Source organism: Falco naumanni, chromosome 9 (assembly GCF_017639655.2).
Source record: "Falco naumanni isolate bFalNau1 chromosome 9, bFalNau1.pat, whole genome shotgun sequence".
In the NCBI taxonomy this organism is placed as follows: Eukaryota; Metazoa; Chordata; class Aves; order Falconiformes; family Falconidae; genus Falco; species Falco naumanni.
The window spans coordinates 43,086,972-43,099,726 of record NC_054062.1 but is presented as its reverse complement, the minus strand read 5'-3'; the positions used below and the strand labels follow the sequence as shown (position 1 = coordinate 43,099,726).

The window sequence follows — 12,755 nt, the reverse complement described above, 5'->3', positions numbered from 1 at the left end:
TTTTCCTGCACTTCAAAAATACAGACAGACGACTGGAAAAATATTATGAATGTTCAGAAATCTAACTTACAAAGAAGATGGTGACAGCACCAGAATCGGAGCCGTTTTCTTCCAGCCAGGGGACATCAGGAGTTAATGTTTTTCTACAGCTCTCAAAAAGATTATTGTTGGCTTCCCTTTGCATGAATTACTCTGGAGCAAACTCACCTACTAATTACTTTACCACTTTATTCATATATTGCAAAGTGTGTGTAGAAAAAGTAAGGGGCCTCTGTACATCTAGGGATGTAATTGCATCCAGGGATACTGACGATGTCATGAATCATTGCAAGGTACAGCGGTTTCCGTGGTATTTCCAAATGAAATTAAAGGTCTCTTGTTTACAGTTTGCTTGCGGTTCTCTCCATTCAGTAGAGAGTGTATGGATTCAATAATAATAAAACATAAATACATGCTACAGCCTGATGCTGTTTTGAAGATGTTTTGGCATTATATCCCTCTAATTTTACCACTGTGTTACCATCATTTCCAGTTTATCTGGCTTAATTAAGCCTAAGATAGTCTTGTGTTGGTAACATATGGAAATTGTTATTATTTTCATTTGTTCAACAGATGTGTGATCCTTTTATACGTCTCACTTATTATCAAATAAGATTAAATGATGTAAAATTCTGCAATGTGCAAGTATCGTTTGTATGGGAGCAAGTACTGACTGTCGGTGCAGGTGAAGTACAAGAGTGACAGTTCCAGTACTTCAGGCACATGAGTGCAACGAGCATCGCTTTGTGCCTTCCTTGGTTGTCAAGCATTCCGCTGCGGTCATATTTGTGAGCAGTAGAGTTGGAAGGGAAGCGCTGGAAAAGGGTAGAGAGGCCATTGCAAAGTGACCTGGTAAGATGAAATCAGCTGAAGAAACAGGCATCAAGCCCTACTGAATGGAAATGTCTGCAGCGTCAGAGGGGGAAAACTGGAGAAGAACAATGGCTTTGTCACAGCCTTTGTATTAAAAATAAATGTACGTTGCCCTCTCCACTTCAGGCAAGTCAGTTCTCAGCTTTCCATTCTCTCATATTTAAAATACTTGTAAGACGTTCACATCAATTTTATTTAAACAGCTCCCATTTTCCATACTGAAAGCATCACGCTGGCCTGTTTAGAAAGGGAAGGAGCCGCAAAAGTATTTGTGTGTAAGACAGGTTTTATATAACCCAAGGAAAAGTGTGTGAGCCATTGATCCGTTTCTGTGTTTGCTCTTGATGGAAAGTGTGTTTAGGCTTTTAAAGTGTGTGATTTTATCAAAGTTTTTTCCTTCTTTTGAATATCATCTGTGAGATAATGGAATTACAGCTGAGAGCTCCAGATATGAACTTAAGTAAAATTTGGCAAGCAGAGCTTCATTAAGCGGTCTGCTTAAAGTAGGCCTTGTTTACAGCAAAGCAATTTTGCTTTCAAAAAGCAGATGATTTTGTAACTTGAATGTAAACTATAGGCCAAATTTTTGGTGGCTGTGTCCGTGGCTTGAGCACAGTAAAACTGTATTTATTTACAGCAGATGAGGATCTGCCTTTTTCCACATCTTTTTTTAATGCTTCTTTAATCCTTACAGAATGAAGCCTTTGGTTCTTTGGAAATTCATCTTGTAAGAAAGTGCCAGTGCAAAAAAACCTAACTTGGAGCACCTCTGGTGTGCTTTCTTTTGCAGCTGCCTTTGGTCTCTACTTCCCCAGGAAAGAGTACTCAGAAAATGTCTACATTGATCAGCCAGCAGGCACGCCGCTCCTGCGCATCCATGCCTTGAGGGATTCACATGGGGAAGTGGCCCACTTTCATCTGTGCCAGAATCTCATCGTTTCTCGAGCAAGATCCCATGAAAATCACTGGTTTCAAATCAGAGAAAAGACGGGACTTCTCTATCTCAGCAAAAGCCTGGATAGAGAAGACTTTAACATGCTGTGTAAGTATGAGGAGGCTAGCTCTTCTTGCTGAAGTATCTGTTGTTAAAGTGTATTCAGGTTATGAGATTTATCTATTGGCATATGAGCATCAAACCGGGAAAAAACCACACCTGCCTTTTTACAATGAGGAACCAGATCCAGGGAAACACATGCCAAGGCAAGCGCTGACCTGGGGCAGGTCCAGTTGCTCACACTGTGGGAAAGTCGCGTTACTTGATGTACTTTTTTCCACATTTCAGACCTGTGTAAGTCACAGCTTTGCACATATTTATGGTTGGTTCATCCACTGATGCACGTTAAGCCAACCTGACTGTGCTAACACTGGGCGCTTAGGGCCCGGACCAATGCAGTTTGGTGAGTTCAAACGCTTTTATAAAAATGGTCCTTGAATTCTGGTAACATGGATCGACAAAGTGCATCTGCATGTAATGCCAACCAGCTCTTGGAAGAAATGGTAAAGCGTACCTCTCTCCCCCTCTGGGGATATGGCTTTGTTAGTGAAGCTCGCTGTTGAACTGCAGAAATGAATTATCTCAGTTTTTTTCTCCTTCTTTTATGCTCTAGCAGTAAATTGGTTTTGGTGATTTTGATCTATGAGGAAATTAGTTATCATTAGATGGTGGAGGAGGAAATGGGTGAAGAGTTAATGGCATACCACTGCGATCAGTTGCAGAAATTCTGCTGTTGGAGCGAGTCTGTAGTAACTGTCTTGAGTTTGTAGGAGCCATATATCAACGCTGCCCTTTGACTTGGGTGCCTTGATGTTGAAATGTTCAACTTCATACGCTTACTGCTTTATTTTTTAAGTGCCGAGTGTTTGATATGTTGCCCATTTCTGCTGCCTTTTTAGTACTTGGTGTTCATGAATATCAGATAGCTATTTGTAACTGAACAAAGGAAGAACAGCTATCCAGAACTTTAGAGCCTTGTTTTGTTCATACAGATCAAAGTGACCTAGAGCATCTTTTCAAGTGAATTAGATCTGTTACAGAGATACTGTCATTCTGTCTGTAGTCAAACCAAGGCAATCAAAATAATTAAGGCTTGAGGTTATATTAGGAGATGCCACAGGTTGACGTTAACTTCTGTGTTATCTTTTGACCAGCTTTTTACATTTCAAAATGATGAAGCAATTTGTTCTCTAAACATAAACAGTTTGGCTCCTATCCTCAACTGGTCTAAACTGTCAGGAAGCTGTGACTTAGATGATGATAGTTACGAGTCTGTCCTGAATACCTGTTGCCATTTCATGCACTCTCTTTCCCTGCTTCCACCCCACCCTCCTCTAGTCCCTCCAACACAGTCCTATCGTAAAGCTGGTTACTAGTAGTGACCTGTTTTATGTCAGTGTCTCACAGACAGAATGCTGCTATCATTCTGTGAGGTTCTATAATGTAAAATTGGTGCTAACACCTATGCTTTTTTGGTTTACTGGGGTTATTGAGATTAAGATTTAAGGTCTTCCCACCAGCAGATAAGGTACTGAAGAATTATTTCATTACATAACAGGGCTATATGGTTGTTTGTGGAATAACGGGCTAGAGTACAAAATGAGTAAAAGAAATGTGAGCTTGTCTTATGTAAAATATTTTTTCTGGTGTGTTTGGTTTTGTTTTGCTTTTTTTTTTTTTGTAGCTGTAGGAAACTGGATGCCGTTATCAAAGGTGATGCTGTATGTTTTCCTTTCGTCCCACCCTTTCGAAGAGAAGGAATGTGACTCTGCTACACGCACCACAGTTTTCTTCTCCTTGATCAATGCTACTGCACCAACTTGCAGTTCCCTGACAGCAAGGCAGCATTGCTTCACAGAAATGGATCTCTCCTTTCACATCAAGGAGAATAAACCACCCGGCACATTTCATCAGCTCCAGTTACCCTCAGTTCATCATCTGTGTCAGAATCTCAGCATTTCCTACAAACTGCTGGCAGGTAAAACTGGAAATGAGCTGCTCGTGTACCAGCAATAGATGTAAACAGCTGCACTGTTAAGATATCTTTTGTAGTAGATCGTCTAGGTTGATTCTGTGAAGGAATTTCTGTTGCAGACATTAACTGAGCCTAAAGAATTTGCCTTTGAGATATACAGGGGGGATGGGAAGGACTGTCCCGTTCCCTATGGAAATGATTGGTTTTAGAAGTTTGCACCTGCTAAAAGCAGTCTGGGAATATCTTGAGCTTTTAATTGTGCTCCTTCTAGACCGTAGGAACATCCTATCTATTCCATGTTTTCTGCCTACCCTAATATAAGCCTACAATTTTCTTCTGTTTCACTTCTGAGTATGCCTTTTATCACGCAGTCATGATGTCCAAATGGATTTATGGGATTGCAAAAGAGTATTAAGGAAGCAAATGATCAGATTCTGACAATGGGAAAGTGTTTGTCCCTCTTTATGCTGTGGCTGTGTTTTTCAGCTGAAGGCATGCCCTTTCGATACAATGAGAACACCACCAGCGTGAGTGTGACACAGCGCCTAGATCGGGAGGAGAGAGAAAGATATGAGCTGATCGCCAAATGTACCGTGAGAGAGGGCTCCAGGGAGATGCAGGTGGAGGTGCCCTTCTTGGTGAACGTGCTGGATGAAGATGACTCTCCTCCCTTCCTTCCCAATGGCACTGATACTGCCGATGCTGTCGTGGAGTTCAACAGGAAAGAGGTAACGTTCTGCCTTACCGAGGCGCTGAAGCAGGAGCGAGGTGGTGGGGTCACAGTTGCTGGGGAGCACCGTGCTCTGGGTGGTGGAACTCCGCAACGAGCACAGCACCATGCCGTGCTCTGCACCCTGCGACTGGAAAGTGCTGAGTCTCCAGGATTCCTCCCCCTGAGTTTTATGTGCTTCAGACCACAAAGAAAGATGCGTTAAAGTTAGAAATGGCGTAAAGACGTGCAAGCAGTTCCTGAGGTGGGGAAGGACCGTTGTGGAGACCGTGGTCAGGATCTCTGTATCTCCCCATCCTGAGCTCTGCTCTGTATTTGTTACAGGGTTGCCTCCCCAGGTGACTAAAACTGAGTGTTGTTAAAGCCAGTGTATGTGTGTACCCTTCCCATATGTGCAAATCTACAGAAGATACCAGAACTACCCGTAGACACTTATTAGGGTGCTGTACCAGTGACACAAAGCGTGAAGAAGCGGTTGCCTTCTGCGGACAGACATGGCACCTGCAAAGCTGTTAAAACGTTTCCAGCATCAGGCTGGTGACAGCTCCAGGACCTGGGTTTACCGGTGCCCTCCCACGCGTCCTGCACTGCAGCGGGGTGCCCCTCCAAGCACCCTGAACCCCCCGGGCACCCCAGGCACGCGTACACCCCTTGCTTCGGTAGACAGGTATACGGGTGGGCAATTTGTCTCTTCCACCAGAAGAATCTTTTGTAAGTCAGTGGTATACAGAAGGCACTTTTGGGGCCGAAATGATGCCTTTTCCACGAGAGGACATCTGTTTCATAACATCGGGTTTTTTTAGTCCGATTCCCCTTCGAAGTCCGTTTTGCTCATACTGGTGTCTGGACGGGAGAAGAATGATTTTGGGAGGTTGCTGCCACCTCCCGACTGGAGTGGGTGTTGGCAAGATGCTTGGGAACATCACTTCTGCCAGGGTAGAAAGCAATTCCTTTTTCTTTTGAAAATGTGGGGAGTGGAGGGTTTCATTTAGCTCTGGACGATACAAAGTGGAGGTGCCATAAAAATTCCATAAAGTAAAATATCCTCTTTGAAATTACACGCCTGCAAAGTGTTCAGGACGTAGCGAATTTCACTGGCATTTTGCAGTAGGGAAAAAAAGAAAAGCCTTGTATTTGGAAACTTTCAATCTTTTCTAGTAACGAAACGAACTTGAAGCAACAGGATTGCTGTTAAAAATCTTTATGGCCTTGAGGCTTCAGTGTGCAGGTAGAGAACAGCAGCCTAGCAGGCTAAGGAGCTAAGGAGCAGACAGGCAACCCAGGCCACTTTGCTGGGAAACATTTGGGAGATTACTTTGATCTGTCTGAACGTATTTCATGTCTTTTAAATGTACATGTTCCTCTACCTGTCTTTTTTTAGCGGTATTGTAGAATAACATATGTATATATATTTTTTTAATGAAAAAGTCAAGAGCTGTGCGTGTGCACTCATTTCCTACCTGAAAAGTTTTGCACTGTATTTAGACATAAAGTGATTATATGACAAGTTCTTTCTCATTGCCATCTTCTTTTGAGCTTTTAACTCAGATCCAAATAGGTGTGAAATAGTGGTAACCTGAAACTTAAAATGAATTTGAATGGAAGTGGGCTTGAGTGAAAGTTGTAAGATTTATTTCAATCTCCCAAGGACATACCAGAGGAAGAAAACTCCGGGTCATTCAGCAATGTCATTTCTGATTTGCTTCTAGGGAACCGTTCTTGCAGTGCTAGCTGTATATGATGCAGACACCACACCTATTTATCCCCTTGAAAGCAGCAGAAAGAAATACACAGGAACCATCATTACCGACGATTCCTGGATAGGTGAAACGTTTCGGGTAGAGCACATCTTCGATGAAATCCACTTCAGCCCAAACGGCAGCCAAGTGCGGGGAACTCGGCATGAGTACAGTAAGGTCCCCTTCTTCAGATAAAGCGGTTGCTTGTTAGTAATTGACCAATAAGCCCTGGCACTTTTCCAAACGTTTTGTAAATATTGAGCCAAGGATAGCTGAGAAATTTCAAGTTAAGCAAATGCTGAGCTTTAAACATGTAGTGAAAAAATGGAGTTTGTGCATGTCTGGGATAAGGAGCGTTCTGGGATGATGCTGTGTATGCTGATAAGCAAGAGGTTCCAATTGTAGAAGTGAAGAGGACCTCTCCAAACATCTGGAATGCACAGAGCATAATTCCGTAGGAGTATGTTTTTATATTTAACTCACCTTCTGATCCTTGTTATAATAACGTTGGTACGTATAATTTTGATATGCATAATTTTGTTGGGATTGCAGTATCACACATTTGCAGATAACGTGGGTCGCTAATAGACTAATCTTTTCCTTTGCAGAACTGGTACTGAATAAAAGCATCTCAGTCACAGAGCATCGCTCCTTTCAGTTGGATGTGTTGGTGAATGACACAGAATTTCATGGCCCAGAAAGATCGGTGATGCTTCATTTCAATGTCTCCATCGTCCCTGTCAGCATTCAGTTTCCAAACGTGACTTACCAGTTCACAGTGAACAGAAATGCTGAACGTTTTGCACAGGTAAGGACTGTGTTAATTACATTTTCATTGTCTCTTAGAGCCTAGTAGATAGATCACTGGGGCAAGACACATTAAAGCTTTGGCTTTAGCTGTTTTTCAGTAGAATCAATGAAAAATGTGTCATCAGTATGACTGTTGCTGGATGCAGTGGATGGCAGGTAGACTGGACACTGGCTGTCCCATCGCATCATAACAGAAAGGAGGCCTACACATGGAATTATTAATAGAGAGAAATAAAGTATTGTAGGTGGGAGGTCTTGCGACCATGAGTGGCTTAGGCATAAATAACTGGAAAAATATCAAGGGCAAAGAAAGAAATTTGTCCCAGCTCTACATATTCCAGTATGTTAATGAATTTTCTCTAGATAATGGCTAGTTAGTAATTAATGTGTTTCCTAATTTAACCCTCATTTTAGCTTAATCACCACCATTGCCATTAATAATGCCTTCCTGAAACACTTTTGAACAGGTTGACATGAATCAGGTGAATATTACAATGTAATTCCTACAGAGCATGTATATTAATAAGGAACTAGTTCAATATAAGTAATGTTATGAAAGTGAATATTAAAAACATCAGTCATGAGCCATTTTGAGAGAGCTACTGGAAAGCATACCTCATAACTAAATAAAACTATAAAACCACTGCTGTATTTGTAGCAGAGAGGAGGACTGAGGCTAAAAGATAATCACCCAGAGAAAACCAATTCATTAGAAGACTTCTCGGGAAGAATTCAGTTTTATTAATCTTTAAGCCTCTGGCTAATTGTAAAAAGAAAGAAACCCAAAGGCAGATAAATGTAAGACCACACAATATAATCTGATGAAATGCGCTGTGGCCTGGTAGGCCTGCAGAGTACAGAACAGCCCTTACACAAGCAATAGAAACGGTACTGCTGCGCCAAGGGACATTCTACCTGTAGTCTGCACTGAATATCCTCAGTAAGAGAAGGATACCAAGTGTGCTTACGTAGTGGGCTCCCTCCAAAAAGCTACTCCTTTATGACATTTTGCGACGCCTTGTGGCTGCACCTTCTAAATTCGCAGTCTGTTGGAAACTTCAGAGCATATCCTGGCCTGTGTTTTTTGTGCAGATCACAGTATTTTTGGTGTTAGGTTTGGGGGTTTTGTAGCAGCAGATTGTGAAAGCTTTAATCTGAGCAGTGTGAAATGCTCTTGCCTGGAGACAGGTGAAATCAGTGGGTTTCCTCCTAAAAGGCGTAACAGCAAGGTGTGTAAGACACTCGCAGTCTAACTCTTAGCATCTAGAAATGGGCTCCAGCTGTATGTATGTGTGTCATGACATTGTAATTGTAAAATGTGTGGAAACTTAGCTGTTAGGTATGTATGAGTAGAGATTCATTAACTGATTTGTGTGTGTGTATATATGTATACATATATACACAGATTTTATGTATAGGTGCATGCATACAACAATATTATGGATGAATGAGTTCCAAATTAAGTTTGGTTAAACCATGATTATCTATGCATATCTTAGATTGTTTGAACACATTCGTTTGAAGTGTGGGAATATACAGAACACAAAACTGAAAAAAGCCCTGGTTATACTTTTAAAGCTGCTGGGTTTGCAGGACAGTCAAGCATCCCAAGGGGAATTTCAGGGTTTCTGGAAACAGTGGTGCTTCCCAGTAACTGTGCAGTTTCACTGGGTGGCAGCAGCAGCAGGGAAAACTGTTCCTGGCAAGAACTCCCAGGTCTGTGGGAAGAGATCTTTCTTTGTGCTGCCTAAACACAAGTTCACAAAGAGATTTTGTTCCCATTCTTGACCAGAAAAGTGCAAAACTCATCCTGGCTCTGGAGATGGTGTTCTCAGTTAGTGTCATCTGCTTGCTACATACCGAGGCTGGGGTTGAATTTACGGTGTGCTTGGCTTGGAGCACAAGTCCGTGTAAGCAGCTTAGTCCCCAGCGCTTCACGTTATTAAAGTCATCTGCATAATTAGCCATGATGTGCCAGAGCAGTGAGGAAAAGTACTGGGCCAAATCAATATGAAGGCTGAACTGTCTCTTGCCCTAAGGAGAAAACACAAGAGCGTGAAGAAATGATTAACTGCTGGGCTGATGCCATTTGTCTATTTGAGCAGCTAAATGAATTGAGTAACAGAGGCATGGCCTGACGGTACAGGCTTGCCCAGTGGCATTTAACTTATCAAAGGACTTGAAGCTCTATTGACATTTACTGAGAAAAATGATGAATAAAATCAGCTGAGATTTTTAGAGAGGCTATATATCCAAGTGTCCCTGAAATTCAGTGAAAAAGAACATTATAATTATAATTTTCCAGACTTTATTAAACTCTGGAGCTCAAAAGATGGATTTTTTGGTTCTTACTTCTGATAATGGTATTTCTGTGTTAACTGTTGAGAGTTTTACAAAATGCACCTTTGTATGTGCCTCCTTTGTTATATTGATGTTAATCCTGATTACCAGCGCCAATTTTTCTACCCTTAGGAGAAAGAGGAAGGGGCTGGCCCTGCCTCCTTCCCCTGGGCTGTGCCTTGCTGCACCTGAGCACCCTGCCAGCTCCGGAACCTGCAGTGCACAGCCAAGTTACAAGCTTGGGCTTTCCCTATGGAATCAGGCAAAAACAGCCTGTCTGTCTTATAGAAATTTCAGTGTGTGTGTGTGCATTTTTAACTTCTCACATTGTACAGAGAAAGCAAAACTGTCCCATGCACTACTCTAAGGATAATCTGCTCTTCAGGGACCCTGACTTTATGGGGTCTTCTCCATCCCCTCTGCAGGAAATGGCTGTTAATCAAAGAGATGCCTGGAAAAAGCAGTTACGACAGAGGAGGCAGAAAGGACAGTTTAATTTAGTCTATATAAAGGTTAATACCATGGAACATCATTACATTCTCCTGCTGCCTCAAAGAAACACCATCTAAGCAGCTGCAAATCACTGCCAGTTGCAACGCAGCACCACAGCTAAGATGACGTGGTTCTGGAAGGGACATGTCTAGACCTTCTGTCTAGACAGTTTATGAACAGTTGAAGTCTTGCCTTTACTTCTCGTTCTTCCTGCCAGTCTCAGCATGCTGTGGAGAGGAGGCAGCATGGAAGAAAAAATGGCCTAGCTTCTGATTGCTTTAATGGTCTGTGTGTGTTATCCTGCCACCAAAAAACCCAACAAAAACGGTGCCAAGTGTCCAGTGATGTGAATGGGAATACGTTAGATGAAGTGGGACTATCCTGTAACAAAGTATGCTTCTAGGACTACAAAAGCCTTTGCTCTGACTTTAAATAGTGCAGGTTCTTAGGAAGGGGTCTTCATACAAAAAAAAAAAAAAAATAAAAAAAAATATTTACATTCTTTAATGAGAATGGTAAACCCAAGATGTACAGATATGCTTTTACCAGCAGTGGTGTTACTTGAAAACACATCTTAACTGCAGCGTTTGAAAAAAATCCATCACCAAGTTCCCTTCAATAACACCCCACCCTTCACATTGTGGTTTTCCCTACAAGGAAAGCCAATGCCTCTGGGCCTGATCCGAATCCCGCTCTTGTAAATGGAAAAACCAAAGTGAGCTTTGGATGGGTTCCTATAGGAGCTGGACAGAAAACAGGGCTTTACATTCCTGTGCTGCTCAAATGAATTGTTTCAGACTGAAGAGTGCTCTAGCATAGATATTCTGGCAGGCACAAGTTTAAATATGGCAAACCAACATATTTTCATTTTTAGATGAAAATGTTTTAAAAATTGCAAATGGGGAACGATGAGGTTCTTATTCCTTTTAAGGCTTTCAGACAACTCTGCTGGCTAGAAACTTTTTGACTTTAATATTATGAAAAATATGCATTAGCAATTTCTATCTTATTTTAAAAGAACCTCAGCTTTGTTCACGCTGAGCTCTTTGCTTTCCCAAGCAAGACCAACATTTTTCTCGCTGATCAGCCTGGGACAGAGCAAGGACTGAAGTCAGGCTTTCCCAGATCACGGGGTCTTGTTCTCACTGCTGCTGACCATCAGCAGTAGGCACCGAATACCGCTGAGCCTCTGGGTCAAGGCTTTTTGTGGTTCCACTGCTAGCCTGAAGACAATGGTAGTGCTTTGCCTCACGTTTTCATTAAGAATAAATCACATTTGAAGAACTCGTGTACTGCATTGGTAGTAAAATATAAACTCCATAAACCCAAGATAAATGTTGAACTCTGCAAGGTTGCATATGCTCAGTTTTCTTTCAGACATTTCTGGGCGGCACAGAATATTTTTAATGTATAGTGTTGTTTCCGCTGCCTGTGATTTCTTTGTTGGTGTTTGAGCCTAGATAGGAAAAATCTGCATTGAAAATTGTATGAAATTCCGTGGGGTGAACATCACCTACAAGTTACTGTCCCCCAACGTAAGCTGCTATCCTGTCAACATACTTCAAGGCCGAGAAGAAAAATACGGAAGCCTTTACGTGAACGATTCCTCTGTGCTGCGCAGACCCGAATGCAAGGAAATACAGTACACTATTCAAGCTACAGACAAGCAGAGCAGGAAACATACCAAAACCCTCTTCACCATTGTATTGGAAGGAAATCGTAAGTACCTGAGTCAATGAGATCTACATATTCACAAGTGTTAGCAGTGTTAGGTGATGCATTAGTAGGGTGAGCTATAAACCAAGGGAATTAACAATAAAAATGAGTCTAAGCTACAAGGTATAGATCGCGTTTGGAGTTCTCATTCAGACCTGCCTGGAGCAGATACTTGTGTGAAGAATTAATGCACAGAAGGGTGGTGTATCTTATGCAATTCCTAATGATCATGATTGCATTTCGTTTAGAAGAATATTTTTTGTGTGTCTCTGTGACCTTTATTTTGTATTTCTGTATTCCACATATTCCTATGGAAGAAAAAAAAATGTGCGCGTGTGTGTGTATGGGTATATATATATATATATATATGAAACCACAATTCTCTGGCCTAACTATATTTATTCAGTCATCTTTCTCCCCACTTCTCACTCCAGGTTTTCCTTTTTTAAGAGAGATTTTTGCTTAACATTCCTGTAGCAATTGCACTGACTTCATTTTACTGAAAAATTCATAAGGGCAGAATGTTAGAAATATTCTGTAACAGCCAGAGCAGAGGAGGATACATACACTGGAAACATACTTATTTCTTTCCAAACCATATTGCACTTTATGCAAAACCTTAGAATTCTACCTGATAATTGCCTCCATTCCCTTGCGTCACATCAGAACTCGTATGCCAAGAGTGAATGGGCTGAAGAAGAAGAAACAACAGCTTGCAGTGGACTTTTCAAGAGCCTTGTGCTGTCTGAAATCACACCTTTCTAGCTGGTGCTCTTTGGACTGCTACTGCATTAGCCCAAGAACTAAGTGTTTTCCCTTAATTAAAAGTTTTGTATGAAGCTGTAAGTACTTACGGTCTCCGTTTTTCTGTTATCAGTATGTTAGCACATTCCTACAGTTCTAGGCATTGACAGTGTGCTAGCAAGCAAAGATAACCATGCCATCATGGTCTTGCTGTATATCTTGTATTTCATAGAAAAGGAACACCTGGACTTTTCTTTATTATCTAAGTTTATGGATAGTCGGGTCAGTCAGTGTTCAGTCTTC

General features: G+C 41.6%; 1 protein-coding gene across 1 annotated transcript in view; it reads left to right on the top strand.

Annotated features, from left to right (window-relative positions):
• The window catches only part of RET (ret proto-oncogene), an 88,204-nt gene that overhangs the window by 43,550 nt on the left and 31,899 nt on the right, over positions 1–12,755 (top strand). Inside the window, exons 2-7 of the mRNA XM_040607262.1 lie at positions 1,703–1,954; positions 3,591–3,884; positions 4,368–4,609; positions 6,321–6,522; positions 6,959–7,158; positions 11,453–11,711. Coding sequence (XP_040463196.1) covers positions 1,703–1,954; positions 3,591–3,884; positions 4,368–4,609; positions 6,321–6,522; positions 6,959–7,158; positions 11,453–11,711 — 1,449 coding nt within the window. The remainder of the gene's footprint in view (positions 1–1,702; positions 1,955–3,590; positions 3,885–4,367; positions 4,610–6,320; positions 6,523–6,958; positions 7,159–11,452; positions 11,712–12,755) is intronic.